This window comes from Gossypium hirsutum, chromosome D12 (assembly GCF_007990345.1).
Source record: "Gossypium hirsutum isolate 1008001.06 chromosome D12, Gossypium_hirsutum_v2.1, whole genome shotgun sequence".
NCBI classification, from domain to species: domain Eukaryota; kingdom Viridiplantae; phylum Streptophyta; class Magnoliopsida; order Malvales; family Malvaceae; genus Gossypium; species Gossypium hirsutum.
This window is the reverse complement of record NC_053448.1, coordinates 53,139,917-53,160,111: the sequence shown is the minus strand read 5'-3', so window position 1 is coordinate 53,160,111 and position 20,195 is coordinate 53,139,917. Positions and strand designations below refer to the sequence as shown.

Below are 20,195 nucleotides of genomic sequence, written 5' to 3'. Positions count from 1 at the left end.
AGAGCAAATTTGTAGAAAATGTAGATTTTAAAAAATATTTAGGGAAATGTACTCTTTTTTTCGATATTTAGGGAATAGACCGATTTTAGAGAGAAACAAAAAATCTGCCCTCCTTTTCTTTTTACTTTTTTAATATATTAGCCTTTTTTGTCAAATGGTTAAATACTAGTGGTTTTATCCTTAAGTCTTGGGTTCAATTCTTATCCTATTCACACTTGTATTTTCATTTCATGTTATTTCAAGCTTTGCTTTTATTGTCAATTACTAATTTAACATATTAGCTTATTTGGTTAGATGATCAAATAATAGTAATTTTATCTTTGAGTCTCAGGTTTGATTTCTCTCCAGAGCACATTTGTATTTCTTATTTCATGTTGTTTGAATTTTTAAAATTTTTAATTAGTGTTTTTAATTTTAACCATCTAACCATAGAAGTTGATATGTTAAAAAGGTAGGACGTGTGACTGAAAACGCAACCTACTGGTTGCGTTTTTGTATTCTCTCTCCTAAATCGACCTATTTTCCTATTTTTTATTTGAAAATGGCCTTTTCCTTTAAAAAAAAAAACTTAATTTGTAAATTAAAAGTGTTTGTTGGTAATATATCAAATATATAAATAAAATAAAATAAAATAAATATTATTTAAATGCTGACAATAATATAACAAATAGTTGTCCTTAAATATTAGTTCTCAGCATCGTTAAAAAGAAAACTTACATTCATTAATAACAAGCATTAAATAAAAAGGGTGATGATTGAGGTTACCATAATTACTTCAACAAACAAATGAATGATTCCAATTCGCACGTGGCATGCATGGAGTGGATACTACAACTTCCAGTGAGCCATACTTATCATAATCACCATCTCACCGTCCATTATATTGACCTTCTGTTCTCAGTTCTCCACTGATGTATGAGAATCTGCCACGTGGATCACAATCTGTCCAACCAAGCATCCGTTTTCTCCAATTTAAAATTGTTATTATTTTGGGTTCACGATAAGCAACAAAAATCAATTTAATTATAAATTATAACTTACATGAAATAATGCCACATAAGCTTAGAATTTGAAAATTTGAGTAAAAATAAAATTATTATTGGATAATTGCTTTTGGGTAAGGTTTCTTTCAAAGGGCTATAGTTAAGAGAAACTTGATTATTATTATTCTAGGGCCGAAAAGGACGTTATTGAAAGTAAATGATCCACTTTTAAACAATTTTTAGTTACTTGAGATTTAGATAAAAAAAAGTTATTAGTTTAAAATTCAAATTTTCGTAAAAATATTATTAAATATAAATTTATCTTAAGTGGGCATAAACAAAATGCTTATTTGGATTGAATTAAAAAAAATGAAAATGAAATTATGTTGAAGTATCTCGAAGCGGAATTAATTTAAATGTCTAAATATTTAACTTGAGTCTATTTTTATTGTTATTTAATATTCAAAACTTTTGCATTTAAACTCAAAGTTGAGTTCTAACTTTAAGTAAAATATAAAGTCAAAACTTTATAAAAGAAAACATAAATTTTGATATTAGATGCATTAAAACCTCAAATATGCGTTGCAATTTTTAGGCTATTTTTCTTTATTTACAACGCAAGCAATTAGTGCGCTATTTAAATCTTTTTTAAGCTTTAAATATCTCAGGCTACATCCCATCATGGGTGCAATTCTCATTTTACCCCTCCATTTTTATGTAACATTATTTTAAAGTATCTATCCTTATTTAATATAAATATATTTTATTATTTATTACAACATAAATTATTTTAAATATATGTCAATTTGATGCTCTTAACATTTTGTTTAAATTCAAATACAACTGCATCAGTAATTTTTATTTTATTACTCTCATATTTAATCTCATCCTCACGATTTTCAATTTTTATTGCAATGTTACTCTACATTTAACCTTTCAAAAGCTTCATTTCCACGTTATAAGATCCACTCATCACCGTCCATGTGCTTGACTCAATTTATTTTTCAATAAATGGACGTTGATTATTCAACGCTGTACAGTGCCAAATATTCGAAGAGATTTTCATATGCTTCTCGGCTTACAGAAAAACAAAAGTGGAACGGGTGACTCCAACATTAATACCCTGTTCATGGAGCTTGTCATGGTCTAATTGGTTTTGAGCAGAGACGTTAAATAAGCTAAGACGCAGCGAATTTCCGTGGGATTACTTTGACCTAACATGGCCACGTAAGCACTGATGCCGCCAATTATAAACCGACCAAGCCTACCAAAAATTAAAATAAAACAACATGATAATCCGTGTGTTGCATTTATAATTCTCGTAATTAAATTAAAATTATTTTATAAAGGTTAAACAAAAAATTAACCCTCAAAACTATGTCACTTTAATCACTTAAGTATTTAAACTTTTTTTAATTAAAAATGGTACCTAAATTTTCATTCCGTTATTGTAAAAAAAAATTCTCCCAACCAATCATATCATTACATGTGGTATTTTAATTAAACGAAATCTTTTAAATTTAATATAATTTAAAAACAATTTAATTATTATTTAATATTTTATCTCTCCCTCCTCACTTCATCTTCGACTTCCTCACCATGTATCACGCTCAATTCTCAACTCATTCTTTCAATTTTTTTTTTCTAAACTCCTACAGAATCTTCCAGTCTCCTTTTTAAATTCATTACTCATGCAAAACGCCGAGAGTGTAAGGAAAACAGAAAAACGAGTAATCATGGCAGTCTTCTTTTATGTGGAAAATCTGGAGCTGAGTACAGTGAATAAGATGATTAGAGGAGTTTTGGGGCCCGAAATTCAAACTGGTTAGAGCAGAGTATTGTTGTGAAGGAGGACGAGTTTGTGACAGATGATCAAGTGTTGAACATGTCGAGAGAAGTGAGGAAGAAGAAGATGAAAAAAAATGTAATATTAATTTTAAAGAGGCGGACTGATGGTTGAAAAAGAAGATGAAGACGAGGGAGGACAGACAAATGCAATGTGAAACAATATTTTAATTTAATTTAGTTTTTATTTAATATTGAATTGAACTTTTTATTTAATTAAAAGTATTATATATCACGATATGTTTGGTCAAGTTAACGGAATTAAAGTTTAAGTCTTAATTTTGATTTAAAAAATTTAAGTACTTAAATGAAAAATGTGGTATAATTTAGGGACTAATTTTCTATTTAAGCCTTCTATAAATTTAAAATTATTTTGATTGTAATCACCGTAATTATTCATGCCGAAATACGAAGGCAGGTTAGACAAGAAAGCAACGCAAGTAAAACTTTAGACTCAAACAAAGTGAAGTGATCCCATATAATCTTAATTAATAAATAAAAATACAATCTATTCAATAATATTATAGTTAAAGCTAATCAATACAAAATACAAAAAGTTGGTAATTGAAATATGTGACTATTTTAAATAATAATAAAATTAAAATTTTAAAATTTAGATCGAAATAAATCTCAAATTAAACCACACGCTAATTCTACCGTTATGATTAGGAGAAATCATAATTTTAAAATTATTAAACAAAACGTATCATTTATTGGAAACCGTTGTTTCATAATAAGTTGGTAAAGAAGTATTGGAACGGTTTTTAATAACCAGTCAATCAATCTCTTGGGAAGGCTGTTGGCTGACTTGTAGTTTTTGTGCTTTATTAAATTTAATTAAATTCTGATTGAGTATTAGTTCGATTAGTATTGATATTATTGTCAGTATAAGAGTATGTGTATTCGAGTGTAACGCATTATCTTCTTATTTTTAAAAGTTGAAAAAGAATTATGAACAGTTCTATAAATTACATCAGAAATAATAAATATAATAATAACTTATAATAAGATTATTATTAAAAAAATAATTAACTCCACGAATATTTCTTTTCTTTATTTTTTTAAACTTCAGGTCAAACTAATTCCACTTATTGTTTAGGGGATAAATTTAATTTAATGTAACATTCCGACATGAATTAAGGTGTGAAATTTTGACCAACAAAAAAAATTGAAACGAGATCATGGGCCGATTAACTTTTTTTCGAATAATATTTTTAGAAATAAAAATTAATTAGAGTTTTGATAAACACTCTATCTAAAACTATTTGCGAATAGGAGTGATTTATATTGTATTTATTTTTGACATAACCCTTTAAATGAATTAATCTTAATTACTCCTGCAATAGTGATTGATAGTTATGAATTAACAAAGTTTTATTAAATTAATCAGTATGATTTGGTATATTGGAGTTTAATTAATTTTAATTTTGGTTCACATTGTATATTTAAATATATTAATTCGATAGGTGATTTGATTTATGTAATTAATAATTTAACCCATTAAATTAATTGATTTCTTATAAATATTTTATGTATAAATAAAAATATAAATTTAACTAAATTTTTTCTGGTAATTACAATTAAAGGGTTACTACTCACACACTCATGATAGAGACATAGTCACACTATACACACACATTACATCCAAAAGGAGCTACTCCTACTATCGCTTCTATTTGAACCCAAGTAAATTCTATAAGTAAACAATCATTAATTAAAAGGGCCAATCAAAAGAGTTCAAAATGTTCAAAAAAAAAAAAAGAGAGTTCAAATTAATTGATATTTCAGTAACATTATACCATATGATTTAAAAAAGAAAAGATTAGTTCTTGCTAATCGAGTCTTAACTCGATTGGCATGGACATTATTGCCAATGCAAGAGAATGTGTGTTTGAGTGCGTTGAAACATATTATCTTCTATTTATGAGTTAGGGAGGAGTTATGGGTATTTTTAGGTATTGTGTTAAAAAGAGTGATATTTTTATATTTTCACTTTAAAAAACTAATAAAAATATGCATATGATGGGATTTGAACACACGTCAATTATAAGTTGATTTTTTATTTTTAAATAAGTTTAAGATTCAAAAATAAAAATGATAAATTATACATTTCTTTTTGGTGAAAATAAATTACACACCTTTTGATATTTATCCATTAAATTTTAGTGTTTTACCAAACAAGAAAAAGCTCTAGATAATTCTTGATGGCTTAAAGATGAAAAATAATTTAAAAAAGAGGATATATTTAAAATTTTAGGCTATATTATTTAAAAATTATTTTCTTCATTTAAAATCTAAAAAACTTCTATAAATAAAATTAGAAATTATTAACAACAATCAACATATAAAAATAGTTGACATAAAAAATCCAATATTATTTTTTAAAACTTCAATGCATAAAAATGAACATTTATCGGAATTAATCAAATATAAAATTATATTTTACAGCATTATATTTAATTTTTTTTATAAAAAAATTGTTATACATAAGATTAAAATCTTATAATATAGACAAATAAATATCAAAAATGAAAATAATTAGAAAAAATCTAAAAAAACAATTTTTGCGCGGCTTTTACTTTTAGAAAGGCGTTACTCCAGCTTTCATTCATACATGTACAATCGTTGTCTCACTTTCCCGTCATGTCTTTGTCTCAAAATTTAACTAAACTTAGTAAAATTTAATTTAAACCGCCGTTAAAATCTTAATCACTCGCCGTAATTAAAGTTAATACTCACTTTAAATGATGTCCACGTGGCGTACACGTAAGTAAACAAACAACAAAGACACACACACAAAAAAAAAACCGGGTCCAACTGTCCAAAGGGTATTTTTCCCTTCCAGTCTACCCTTTTTCTATTTCATCATCTGATTTGCTTAAAAAAAGAAAGAGAAATCTAAAATTTTATTACGGCTCTCCATTCTGTAATCTGATAATTTCCCCCCTTTTTTTTTCATTAATTTTTTTTCATCATAATCCCCACCTTCTTCATCACCTACTGTCACTTGTCTGTTACTTTTTTTTTCTTCTTTAATTTGATTAATTTTTAATATATTTTTATTCTCTGCACCAAACTTTACCTTTTTTTTCCCTCTAGCATTCTTTCGTCTTTTCGCCTCTAATTTACTCTAATTTAGCTATTGATTTTTGAATTCGGGGAAGGAACTGGATTTCTTTGTATAATTCTTTGATAACAAAGCTTTGTTCTTCTTTTTTGGAATCATTTCGTGGGCTTTGGAGAGGGTTTTGACGGAAAATTGTGCTGGTTTTACGTCGGAGTTGCTTCAATTATCGATAAGTAACCGAAGTAATTATGAACTCGAGAATCTGAATCGGGGATCTGTGGTAATTTTTTTAAAATAGAGGAGAATCAAATTGGAATTTTAGCTGATTGGTGGCGATTGAAAGAAAAGGGTTTTGGATCCGATCAGGGGAGTAACAGCGCCATCAGATGGCGCTGTTCAGACGCTTGTTTTACCGGAAGCCGCCGGATCGGCTTCTCGAGATCTCAGAACGTGTCTACGGTAACATATGCTTCCCTCTTATTATTCATTTACGTCTTAGTTTGTTATTGTTCGATTAAGCTTTAAATTGTGGCAACCAGCTTCATTCTACTCTACAAAAAGAAATGCAAATGGTGACGATTTTTATTTAGTTCTCTGATTTTTTGTAGGAATGTTCGTCTTTAAATTCTTAGCTCGATTTTTTTTTTAATTTTCCGACAATGCACTGCTAACTTTCCTTATTTTTAGGGCTGTTTTGGTTTATTTTGGGTTAATTTATTACAATCAAGAAACTCTATGGAATTTTAGTTTGTTTGTTTTCATGATTGTTGGAGCGATGAGCTGAAATAGCGCAGCAGCGAAGTTTGTAACAAAATCAGTTGGAGCTTAGAAACTGATATGCTATCTATCTCTTATGGATTCATAAAAAGTGTTTCATACCATTTTTGGTTTCGATATTTTTGTTTGGAACTCTAATTTGCTTTTCTCTTTCTGTGAGCATTTGTAATAAACTTTACAGTTTACAGTTAAGAACTTGCGACATTATGTTTACTTTTTTGGAGGCATTTGGTTAATAATTACTTATTTGATTCAACTTTCGGGTTGGTGGTTTTGCAGTATTTGACTGCTGCTTCTCCACGGATGTGTTGGAAGAAGATGAGTACAAGGTGTATATGGGTGGCATTGTGGCACAGCTACAAGACCATTTTCCCGATGCTTCTTTCATGGTGTTTAATTTCAGAGAAGGGGAGAAGCGGAGCCAAATTTCAGACATTTTAACTCAGTATGATATGACTGTTATGGATTACCCACGACAATATGAGGGATGCCCTCTGCTTCCGCTTGAAATGATTCATCACTTCCTTCGCTCGAGTGAAAGCTGGTTGTCTTTGGAAGGGCAGCAGAATGTGCTTCTGATGCACTGTGAAAGAGGAGGATGGCCCATACTCGCTTTCATGCTTTCTGGTCTTCTGTTATATCGCAAACAGTACACTGGTGAGCAGAAGACTCTTGAAATGATCTACAAGCAAGCTCCTCGGGACCTTCTCCAACTTCTTTCCCCTTTGAATCCACAGCCGTCCCAGTTGAGATATCTTCAGTATATTTCAAGAAGAAATTTGGGTTCTGATTGGCCTCCCTCAGATACACCACTATTTTTGGATCGCCTAATTCTTAGAGTTCTTCCCCTCTTTGAAGGGGGAAAAGGGTGCAGGCCAGCTGTACGTGTTTATGGCCAGGACCCTGAAACACCAGCCAATAGAAGTTCCAAGCTTCTGTTTTCAACTTCAAAGACAAAAAAACAAATTCGTCACTTCCTAAAGGTGATGCCTTACTCTCATAATTGAACCTGAAAAGATAAAATAACCAAAATTTGGGATGTTCTAATAAGGTTTATCTGCAGGAAGAGTGTGCAATGGTGAAAATAGATATTCATTGCCGTATTCAAGGGGATATTGTGCTTGAGTGCATTCATTTGGATGAAGATTTGGTACGCGAAGAGATGATCTTCAGAGTTATGTTTAACACAGCGTTTGTTCGAGCAAATGTTTTGATGTTATACCGTGATGAGATTGATGTGTTGTGGGATGCCAAGGATCAATTTCCAAAGGACTTCACAGCAGAGGTATGCTAAAAATATTTATTCTGTGAATTTTTTCTTTTCTGAAGCTGTAGGAGTTGAATCATACTTATATCTTTATCAGGTACTTTTTTCGGATCCTGATGCTGTTGTACCTGGTCTCACCAGAGTAGTTGCAAGTGATGATGGGAATGAGATAGAAAGTGCTTCACCAGAGGAATTTTTTGAGGTTGAAGAGATCTTCAGCAATGCAGTTGATGCGGTGGAAGGAAAGGTGGATGACAGCAGTCTGATAGTTCCTCACAACAAGCCAGATCAGAAAGATGTCTGGAGGGAGGATGTGGATCCTCCAACATTTCAAGATTGTGCGTCAGATGATGGGAACCACAAACAAGACACAAAAGTTTATTCTAGTATAGATGCAGTGAAGGACATAGCAGTGGATGATGTGAATTACAAATTAGATAAGATTAGTTCTGACATTAATACTGTGAAGGATATAGCAGTTGATGATGGAGACATGAAGATTGACTCAGTGGTATTTACTGTTGATGTGCTGAGAGATAGAGAAAAGAAGGAAGTTATAGAAGATGTGATTGACAAATTAGAAGAGATGCAAGATAAGGGAAATAGAGATGATACTATTCCATTGAAGAAGTCAGAGTCTAAGATGTTTGAGCAGAGGTTGAAAACTGATGTTTCCCAACCTAAACCTGAGAAACTATTGTCTGCTTCAAAGAAACAGGCTGCGCTGGACCCAAAACCAACTTTAGATTCTGTTTTGGTGAAACCAAAGAAGGACCAACTAGAACCTCAGGGTCCTGCAAGACAAGCAAAGCCAAACATCATATCTCGGTGGATCCCTCCTAACAATGGCTCTTATACCAATTCAATGCATGTATCTTACCCACCATCAAGATATAACAGTGCACCGCCTGTACTTTCCAGCATCACATCTGATTCAGGTTCGAATCGTAAGGGCTCTATTGGAGCTGTGATACTAGAGGATGTTTCATCTGAGCAAAAAAGTCAGCTGGTTGAGCCTTTGAAGTCTACAGACTCTCCAAAAGAAATATCTACCACTCCAATAATTCCAACATCAACTACTGGTTTGCAGCAATCAGTGTCTATTCCACTTCCACCTCCGCACATACCATCCCCACCACCACCACCACCACCACCTCCTCCTCCTCCTCCTCCTCCTCCTCCCCCTCCCCCATCCCCTCCCCCTCCATCCCTCCATCCACCTTACAAAGTGGCAAATATGCAGAATACCGGTATGGTTTCACAATCTGCATTTGCAGCTTCTCCTCCGCCTCCGCCTCCTCCTCCTCCTCCCCCTCCCCCATTTTCTAATAAGCAGACTACTGAACTGGTTACGCCTCCTCCAGCTCCACCCCCTTGGAAATCTGGGTATTCTTTAGATGCCTCCACTGTAGCATGTTCTTCATATCCTCATGCTAATACACTTATCAGCACATCAAAACTTGGTAATGTTCCTACTCCTCCTCCCCCTCCTCCACCAATTCCAGGTTCTATGACTCCATCTTTCACGCGAGGAGTGCCATCACCCCCGCCCCCTCCCCCTCCGCCTCCCATGACTAGAGCTCCAACTACCCCCTTGCCACCACCACCACCACCACCACCACCACCTAATAGACATGGAGCTTCACTTCAACTTTCTCATTATGGAGCTTTTCCACCTCCTCCGCCACCAATGCCTTCTCATCACGGGGCTTCTCCAGCACCACCTCTTTCTCAAGGAACACCACCTACACCCCCACCACCCCCACCTAGGTTTGGTGCCCCTCCTCCTCCACCTCCACCACCCTCATTGAAGTCCACTGCCCCACCTCCACCCCCTCCACCGCCATTGATGTCTAGTGCCCCACCTCCACCTCCATTGCTCCCATCTGTGCCTAGTCCTCCACCTCCACCTCCCCCATTGATGTCTAGTGCCCCACCTCCAAAATTTGGAGTCCCTCCTCCACCCCCTCCCCCTTTGCGTGGAGCACCACATCCTCCTCCTCCCCCACGTGGAGCTCCACCCGCACCACCTCCACCTGCTCGTGGAGCACCAGCACCACCCCCACCTCCTATGCGTGGAGCACCTGCACCGCCCCCCCCTCCTATGCGTGGGGCACCTGCACCGCCCCCACCTCCTATGCGGGGGGCTCCTCCACCTCCTCCAGGTGGAGCACCACCTCCACCGCCACCTTCTGGAGGTCGAGCTCCTGGCCCTCCAGCTCCACCTGGAGCTCCTCGTGGTGCACCTCCGCCTCCACCATTGGGTGCTAGAGCCGCCGATGTGAGAGGAAGAGGGCGTGGGCTATCGCGTCCTGGAGCTGCTGCTGCACCTCGGAGATCTTCCTTAAAGCCATTACACTGGAGCAAGGTTACAAGGGCAATACAAGGAAGCTTATGGGAAGAATTGCAAAGATATGGAGAGCCTCAAATGTACTATATTTTCTTATACTGACTTCTTTTTTTTCTTTTTCTATGGTTCACTTCTATAAGTGATGTATTCTGACCAAATATTTATGCTAAGTTTTCTGTGGATTATATGTTTCCCATTTGTATTCACTAACATTCCCTTCTTTTGCCTAGTGCACCTGAATTTGATGTGTCTGAGATTGAGACTCTTTTCTCTGCTGTTGCTCCTAAACCTGCTGATTCTGGGGGTAAATCTGGAGGCCAACGCAAATCTGCTGGATCAAAACCTGACAAAGTCCACTTGGTAATCTTGAGTTCCAGTTTTTTGAATAAACCCTATACGTCTTTGTTTCTTTGTTGGTGTTTGTAGTACCTTACTTGAATCACCTTAGACTGAATGAACAAGATTCATACTCTTAGAAATTGAAGAATTAGTAATTTTAAACATATTCTATGTTTTCATGGGAAAAAGGCTTTTCTAATCTTTGTCTTGTGGTTTGAACTGATACATACTTCTCTTTCTGGTTCTTGGAAAGCGCCTCCCCCCTCCCCCCCCCCCCCAAAAAAAAAAATACAAGTTGAAGATATTAATGAAGTTTTTATTATATAAATAGGAGGTAATCGTTGTAATCCCATAAATCTCATCCGCACCCATCCTGAGACTCGAGTTCTAACCACTAGGAGGGTTCCTCTTGGGACTAGGTACATTCTTTGTGATTTGTATCCCTGATGTTCTTATGTTTTGCTATATTCTTGGGACATAATATTAATGTAATACTACCTTTCTGGAAAAGGCCGAAATGCATAAAAAATTATGTTTATTACCTTTTTGGAAGTTTATATGACCATCAGTGATTACTATTTACCAAGTTTATATGACCATCAGTTATTACTATTTACCAAGTTTATATGACCATCAGTGATTACTATTTACCCCTTCTCCAATGTCGTCACTAACAAATTTTGTTTATTACATTGTAGATTGACTTGAGGAGGGCCAACAACACTGAAATTATGCTCACTAAAGTCAAGATGCCACTTTCTGATATGATGGTAAGCTGGATATAGTCATGTTCTTGCATTTATTTGTGTTTTTAACTCAGAGCAAGTGTATGCTATTTTCATCAACATAGATGTGAACTTGGAATATGGAAGTTTATGTTTTCCCATAATATATATGAACAGGACAAGAAGTTAACTTGATTAGTCATGTTGTTTTTCTTGTGGTGGCATTTAAATGTCCAAAGAGGTGGTTTCCTTAGGACCTTTGGCTTCTTCAGAAGATTATTTTGTTGTATGCTAATTCTTAGGATTTTCATGCTATATCTGACTGAATTAGTGGATGCATTGGAGGAAATTGGATTTTCTTTGAACTGATGAAATTGGATTTTCTTTGAACTGATCCTCTCTCCCTCTCATCAAATGCTTTCAATTTATTTGTTTACAACCATGTACAACATCATTTTTCTCAGGCTGCAGTGCTAGCAATGGATGATACCGTATTAGATGTAGATCAAGTGGAAAATCTGATAAAGTTTTGCCCAACTAAAGAGGAAATGGAACTTCTCAAGGTGAAGCTTTAGCATATTCATAGAATCAGTATTGAATTTTAAGCTATTCAGAACTGATTTTTTACCCAGGATAGGAATCCATTTACCATTATGAGTTTGTCTTTTTGATTGTGATTTACCCTCTATGTGATTTTTTAGGGCTACACTGGTGACAAGGAGAATCTAGGAAAGTGTGAACAGGTCTGCAAAATTTTCTTTAACCATATCTTCTAGCTTTGTTAAATTGTTTGACTTGGGTGTTTTATATCGGTAGAGATAGATGACTGCATAGCCGTTGACCTGTTACAAATGCAGTCTTCTGAATCTTCATTTCCATTTGTCTTCACTTATTCTAAATTATGACCATCTCACATTTTTGCATCCTCATGCGTTTGGCTCAACTGTTGGTGATTGTTTCTCGGCGCACAAAGAGCCAATAAAGAAAAAATTTTAGCCATCTGGTTTAAGAATTTTCTTTTTAAATTGAGATCCTTTGGTATGATAATGAAATCCAATATCTTGTCTTATTTTTAAGTTTTTGAATTATTTGCATCATCATTTTATTTGCAGCTTTTTTAAGGGTGTGGGAAGGGAACACATTTTGAAACTCCCTCTACGCCTCTTCCTTCAACTTACTTTTATTTTATTTTTTTCATTTTCCTCTCTTCCCTCTTGTGCTGAAAGGAGACTATTATTTTGTGCATTTCTATATGCATTCATACCACAAAATACTTCCTCTATTCTTGTTTAGTGTTTCACTTCTATTTCTAGATGCATCTATTTAAGATTATTTTCAGAATCCGTAAATATTTGTTCTAAACTTTGCAAACTTTTACTTTATAATACCCTTTGGCATTATCCTTAATGAGACAATTTAGCCATAATTTCCTTTTACATGTTTGCTTTTTTCTTAAGAAGATGTAAACCAAGATGATTTGTACTTGTCATAGTTACTATTGTTCTAGCCATACTCTTTTCCTACTATTATATTTGGAATAATAGATCCCTGATAGCTCCTTAATGAAGATAATAGTGCCAGTGAATTTGTGTAGTTATAAATTGAAACCTGAATCTAGACGAATCTTGTATTGCTAGCTAGTAAATAAAGAGCCTTCCCAAGGAAGCTGCACAAGCAATGACAGAAACATGTGTCTTGGCATTAACTTTGAGAAAAATGGTAGGTTTGTCTTGATAACTATGAGGAGTTGGTGTCTTGTCATTTTATCTAATATCTTTAACATCCTTTTTCTTTTTCCTTATGTATTTGTATGTGTGTCTATAAATTACATTTGTAAGGATATATTGTCATCATTAAGGGCTTAATTGATAAACTGCAGCATTATTCACAAGTATGAATATGGTTAAGGTTGTTACATGAAATTTTGTTGATGTGGATCATTGTTTTCAAACAGAGAGAGCATTAATTATGTATTTGACTATTGATCATGTTCTTCTGTAAAATTTTATTATTCTTATTCTGAGAGGCCATAAACTAGTTCACTAACTGAAATAGATATTGGAAAATTCCATTATGGTTGTATGGTTAGGAGACTGATAGATTTGATTCCTCTCTTGATTATGTGTCTTTTTGGAGGAAGGATGTTTTGGGGAAAAATTGCCCTTGACATAGCTCCTCTGCTTTTATGCTCCTAATTTTTATTAAGTAGGTATCAGTGAAGGGAAGTGCAAGAGGCAATTGGTTGATCCAACATTAAGAAGATAAATAAAGCACTAGAGAACAATGAGTGTTGTAGAAAATACATGATAATGACACACTAGTATTTCTTTTATGAAGAAGCCCTAACTAAGACAACTAATTCCTGGGTGTTTTTCCAGTTACATCTTTCATTTGATCAATCTTGCAAAAAATTATAAACCCTAACTGGCTTTGGGTTTTTCATGTTCAGTACTTTTTGGAGCTGATGAAAGTGCCACGAGTAGAGTCAAAATTACGAGTGTTTTCCTTCAAGATTCAGTTTGGTTCTCAGGTTTGGTGGTATCTCCTTAGTTAATCTGTTTTGATCCCTTTTCTTTTAATTGAATCCCCTGCCTGACCTGTGTTCTCACACTTTTTACCACCTCCAGATTTCTGAATTTAGAAAGAGCTTAAACACAGTAAATTCTGCATGTAATGAGGTATATCATTAATATTGCTGGAGAAACTGCTTGACCGTGCTTTTTATTCATTCTTTGTCTTACTACTTTTATATTGATCATTTAGGTACGGAATTCTGTTAAATTAAAGGAGATCATGAAGAAAATTCTCTATCTTGGAAATACATTGAACCAAGGAACTGCAAGGGGTATGTGTCATGTTTAATATTTCTTTTGGCTTTTGTCTTTGATGCTAGAATTCACTTTATTTATAAAGATTAAAAACATTGCGTAGAGTAAAGAGCTAAACCAGGAGTGCAATGTAGTACTTTGATGTTTGTCCTGTCTCATGCATTTGAATAATACGTACTTTGGTGTTTACATGCACTGTTTCAGGTGAGTTTAAGTTACATTTTTTTACAGCATTCCCGCATCATAAACCTTAAGTCTTGTTGGTCTGTGTAGTCCCAGGGCGTAGTATGCTGCCTTGGAAGTATACTTATCATTTCTAATGGTTGCTATCAGATGTTGCTAGGGCTTACTTTATAACCCCATGTGCTAACTTCCTCTTCTTTAGAAGAAATGCCAAATGTTATTTGGATGTCAGAAGAAATCTTAAATGTGCTTTTCTGAACTTCTCTTATTTGTTTGTTGTTTATGTCTTAATTTTTGAAGTGGTTGGGCGGCTTAGAGTTTTGGTGTTTACGTTGTTTCTAAATTTCATAGATGTCTACTAACTTGTACTTTTGATAGTGCTTCAGCAATTGATTCCTTACGCACGTGTTTAAATCTCAATCAAAGAAAGATTGCATCACTGGTCCAATAAATTATGCATTCTTTTCAATAGCTAGAACTTTAATTGGGTTCTGCATTTATCTCCTTTAATAACCAGTTTACACGTTTATGTCCTCTATTTTGAAATTCTACATGATGCTGGCATCATCAATACTTTCACTTGTTATGCTACTAGTTCCAGTGTTGCTTTTTGTTTCTTGCCAAAGCTACTGTTCCAAGTGCGGTGTCAGTTTTTTTATGCGTTCAGTGCTGATCAACTACTCAGATTTGAGTTGGTGAAATTCTTTTAACTATTGTACATTCCTTTAATGTGAAAATTTAAATCATTTACAATCATACAGGTTCTGCTATTGGATTTAAGTTGGACAGTCTTCTAAAGCTCACAGATACACGTGCTTCAACAAGCAAGATGACGCTGATGCATTATCTTTGCAAGGTTTGTTTACTTATTTTCTTTTACTTTGCGTTGTTATTAAGGTCAATCCAGTTCTTGTAATATTTGCCTGAATTATGTTTTACACCTAGTTTATATGTTACATTTCTACTTGTTTCTGATGCAACTGGCAACTTTCAGTTTGAATTGAGTCTCAACTCTGATTTATTGTGGCTCAGGTCCTAGCTGCCAAGGCACCAGCACTTCTAGATTTTCACCTGGAATTTGTTAGCCTTGAGGCTGCAACTAAGGTTTCCTTCAGTCTTTTTAGTATTTGAGGTTCGTGGTTTGGTAACACTATACATATAGTTTGAAGCCTTGTGTCCTTGCAGATACAATTAAAATCTTTAGCAGAAGAAATGCAAGCTATCATTAAGGGATTAGAAAAGCTTAAGCAGGAACTGGTTGCCTCCGAAAATGATGGTCCTGTATCCGAAGTTTTCCGGAAGGTACATAGTGGTTTAATTGCTTTTATTCTTCAATGTAGCTATACAAGGTTTGTTGCAGTTTCTTCACTGTATCTTACCATATGGCAACTATTGTACAATCACATTCCATTTGTTGACTGTTAATGATGTTCCTGATTGGCTATTAGCTTCTTTTAACCTTCCCATGTGTAATTATTTTATAGAATACATATGAGAAATAGCATGTAAACATGGGTCAGTATTGTCTAGGGCTTAAGGTGCACTCTACGCACAAAACCTGCACGTTGCCTTAGGCTTGATGCACAAAAAAAGTGCTAGCCTGAGTGCAGTAAAGCACAATACACGTGTGAATTTGTGTATGTGTATAAAGCTAAAGTGTGGACTAGTTTATCTACATTACATTTTTTTTATAGGTCAATATGCATAGTTTCCTTACAGCCCACTTGTCAAATACTAGAATATTAAGAAGTATAGAGTTTGTAACTATTCCTTTCTTACTAGTAAAGGTATATCTAATGGTAAAAGTAAAAAAATAAAAGCAATTAAAGAGAACTTCGATTAGTGGTGCTTTTGTTTTGTATATCGCCTTACAAAAAAGGTTGCCTAGGTGCTCACCTAATTGGCCTTGCCTGAAACGTCTATGGCGCTGTTGTTGTCTAATGCAAAGGCTCAAGGCGCAGGTGTGCCTGGGTCCACACCTTGACAGCACTGCATAAAATACCCTAAAAGTTGGTTAGTAAAAAAGAACTGGAGTCATTCAAGTTTAAAATGCAAAGGCATTAGCTTTAAAGCACAAGTGATTACTGTTAATGTTGGAACATTAGAATAATTTAGTTAGAATTAGTACTTACTTTTTTGAAAGTTCCTTCAGAAAATGTTCTCCGATCTTACATGGTAGGTGTTTCTAATTGATCGTTTTTTGATGCAATGGAGTGATCATTTGTTATTGCCCAGCTGCTTTTTTTTTTCAAGGGAATGCTTTCATTTTTCTAAATTTTTTCTTTTTTCTTTGAATTTAGACATTAAAGGAATTTATTTCTGTTGCTGAAACGGAGGTGGTGTCGTTAACAAATCTATATTCTATGGTGGTAATTTTCTAACCGTCAACATTCTCATTGATAAATCATCTATCGTTGTCAAACTCTTTTGATTATATTCAATCATTTAGATTTCTTTTCCCAATTTCTGGTGGACAGGGTAGAAATGCAGATGCACTTGCACTCTATTTTGGTGAGGATCCTGCCCGATGCCCGTTTGAGCAAGGTAGGTTCTAGAGTAATACCTTCCATACCTATTGTGCCCTTTTTGGCTCTGACTCTTCCTTTTTCTTAAAGCATTCATATCTGACACAATTGTCTAGCACAAGATCCAGACATGGGTCTGGGGATTGACCCTCCAATTACATGAAATAACTTCAAAAGAAAAAAAACATACCCGTGTTGAACATATACTTGTATTGACACTCACACCCGAGTCCAACTAACATAGATTATGCCTTAAATACAATGCCATTATTAAGAATGTCACCCATTTCCTTTTTCTTCAGCCTTCAGCCCACACGCAACCCTCTTTTTCCTTTTCCTTTACCAAATCAAATGGAAATAAGGATTATCAGTCTCCGTACGGCTAATCTGCCATAGTTTCTGGAAGTTGAACTGTAATAAATAAAACAAGGCAAATAACCAAATATGAAAACTTGAAGAAAAGGGCTAAAAGACAATTTAAAGTAGTTATCCATTTATTTTAAAAAAATTCGAGAATGGGGGTTTCCAAACATTTTTATTTATTTCATCTCTTTGATCATAAATAAAATGTAGTTGTAAATAGAAACTTATTACAAAACAAAATGAGCCATACGGTTTCTCGATGTTCTAAGGCTTTAGTTGTTTTTCATAGCGTGCTTGATTTTTTGCTATAAGGCACACTAGCAGATGGTAAAAGGTAATATGCTTTTTTCTTTATACCAACTTTTAAATCTTTTTTATTTTTTTATATTTCAGTACTTATCTTTGCTTTTGATCGCCAAAAGATTATAGTGAATGGTAAAAGTGACAACCAAGAACCTTATTTTATCTTACTTAGGATTCTGTTAAATATTTCATGTATTAAATGTAAATCTCTATCCCATCTAGGGTACTGTTTGTCTTCTAGATCAACATGTTCCCCACAGTATACTATTACTAGTTTTATATGATGGTTTGCTATTTTGCTCCAACTATTTTTCTTGAAGTACCCATGCCTAACTTACATGCTAGATATGGATTTGGGGATATGATGCTCCAAAGACTTTCCAAATACATAAAATCTTAAAAAGATTGCACATACCTATATTGGTGCTCACACCTGAGTATGGGTAATATAAGTTATTTGAAGAACCGATCGAATCTGATGCTGTATACTTATTTTTTATGATTATTTGAAGTTGAATTGGTCAAATCTGACACTGAATTGGTCAATGCAGTTACTGCAACCCTCTTAAATTTTGTGCGGCTCTTTCGGAAAGCACATGAAGAGAATGTTAAACAGGCTGAACTGGACAAGAAGAAAGCCGAGAAGGAGGCTGAAATGGAGAAAGCCAAGGAAGCCAACCTTAAAAAGAAGAGTGCAAAGTAGTGAAAATCAGTTTCTGTATTCCTACAAGGTAATATGCTCCTTCCAATCAGCAGAAACCTGTGCAGACGAGTATGAGTGAAATGAGAGGAACAGCTGCTTTGGAGGACTTTTGAGGTGCCTCCTATTTTGTGCCTTGGGAGACGTTGTGAATGAGGCTTTTTAGGGCCTTTAATTATGCATAAGGCTTCAGGAGGCATTTTCTATGGGAAGATATTCAGATCCGGTTACCGTGGATGATTCCATGAATGTTCCAAAGTAGATGTCAGATGGAGCAGAGAGCGGGTTATGATCACAACTAACAGATAATCTGAATATGCAGAGTTATCAAGGTAACTGCTACGAGCCTTGTAGCATTATTTTGAGTATGAAATTTGTAGACTGGGTGGACCTTCTACGATTTCATTTCAGCTTCCACCATTCACCTGGCATATTTGATTCAGCCTGTGGAATCGTAAGAGCTGGTAAGTCCCACTGTACCATGAAAACATGTAGTGTACAAAGTTCTAACCATCCACTTACTGTAGAATTCAATTCTTTATCTTGTATTTTTGTAACATAATCTTTTCTTTTCTTTTTTCCTGAAAAAAGCCCACCGGAGAAAGAGGTTGTATAGGATGTTAGGTTTTAGAGAAGGGAAATCTACAAGAGGGGCTTTCTTATTGTAACTGTAAAATAGCACCCAGAATGTATAGCCTGCTGATTTGTAAAACCTCTTTTGTTTCTTTCATTTCATGGGATATGATTTGATTCGATTTGATTCGATTTGATTCCTCAATCAAAAGTAATTCATGGTTTCTCCTTGTATTTTAACTATTTCAAAGGAATTTTCTTTATAGTTGGTGTAATGGACCCAAGTTGTTGTAAGAAGTTTGAGTTTCAAAGCCCGATGTTGAGTAGCTTGGTTTCATTTCTACGAAGATAGTTCGATTTAATGCTTTACACCGTGGTTAAACGTGTACAGTGTTGGATTCAGATTCACCCAACATTTATTCATATATATATATAATCATTTTTGTAACACTCAAATCCCATATTGGATCTCACGAAGAAAAACCCCATATTGGAAATTTATAAGAATCCATATGATGTATCCAGAAACTTAAAATCATGCTGGAAACCATTTTTAAAGATGTATTGGGTTACAAGAGCTATGAATCTCAAACCCCAATCCTTCTTAAAGTTTGCTTGCTCACTTTCTTTAGAAATAGCTAGGGTTGAATATAAATTGATAATTCTCACATCAAAGATGGAATTAGGATAAAACATTGGTTAAAATATTTTTCAAGTCAGTACATTTGAAATTTAGTTTCCATACTTTTATTTTCAAAAATTTAGTCACCCTACTTTTAAAATTTCAAATTTTTTTTTCTTCCAATTGTTAACTTTAACTAAAACTTTATGCTAAGTTCACAAGTGACATTTTAATATAAAAAAAATACTGACTTTGTAGTCATGGAACAAAATAAAAATGGCATTGTAATGAACTTGAATATAACATAAAATCTTACTCCAAATCAACAATTACATCTAAACTTTGAAATCTAAAAAGTATAGGAAGTAGATTCCAATGATACAAAGAGTACAAAAATTTAGAGCATATTTCAATCTAAAACATTGGGGGCTAAATATAAATTGAAATTATAATTTATTAAAGTTTTTTTTCACATTAATGAGAAGGATTTGGAAATTAAATATTTGTCTATCGTTGAACTTAAGCTATTTGTTTTTTTTTTCCGAGAAAACTTTAAATCTTATTATGTGGACTTGCTAATGAAGCATTGACGCCATTAACAAAGGTTAAGTTCCACCATGTCCAATTATGTAAGTTTTAGTTCAAATCATTACCAACTTCTTTATTTCCCTTTGTCAAAAAAGTAGGTTATGGTTTAATTTTGACAGCCAATCCATGTTTAAAAGTTTATGAAAACAAAGAAGTT

The 20,195-nt window shown here is 34.2% G+C and overlaps 1 protein-coding gene across 8 annotated transcripts; it reads left to right on the top strand.

Annotated features, from left to right (window-relative positions):
- The first annotated feature begins 5,697 nt into the window (after window positions 1-5,697).
- LOC107942514 (formin-like protein 20) lies at window positions 5,698-19,062 on the top strand. 8 transcript variants are annotated; one of them, XR_005921834.1, is made up of 19 exons: window positions 5,698-6,354; window positions 6,952-7,655; window positions 7,736-7,957; window positions 8,037-10,369; window positions 10,520-10,649; window positions 11,327-11,398; window positions 11,818-11,916; window positions 12,055-12,096; window positions 12,991-13,072; window positions 13,803-13,891; window positions 13,981-14,031; window positions 14,117-14,198; window positions 15,126-15,220; window positions 15,397-15,468; window positions 15,550-15,666; window positions 16,665-16,733; window positions 16,842-16,908; window positions 18,107-18,719; window positions 18,847-19,062. XR_005921834.1 is itself a non-coding variant. In XM_041107113.1 (18 exons), the coding sequence occupies exons 1-18, from the start codon at window positions 6,282-6,284 to the stop codon at window positions 18,256-18,258; spliced, it is 4,551 nt and encodes a 1,516-aa protein (XP_040963047.1). In that variant the 5' UTR covers window positions 5,698-6,281; the 3' UTR covers window positions 18,259-19,062. The 8 variants fall into 8 exon arrangements, 3 of the variants coding, with proteins under 3 accessions (XP_040963047.1, XP_040963048.1, XP_040963050.1); XR_005921835.1 differs by lacking the exon at window positions 12,991-13,072 and having other exon boundaries at window positions 13,803-13,883; XR_005921836.1 differs by lacking the exon at window positions 18,847-19,062 and having other exon boundaries at window positions 16,814-16,908; window positions 18,107-18,236.
- Window positions 19,063-20,195: the final 1,133 nt, after the last annotated feature.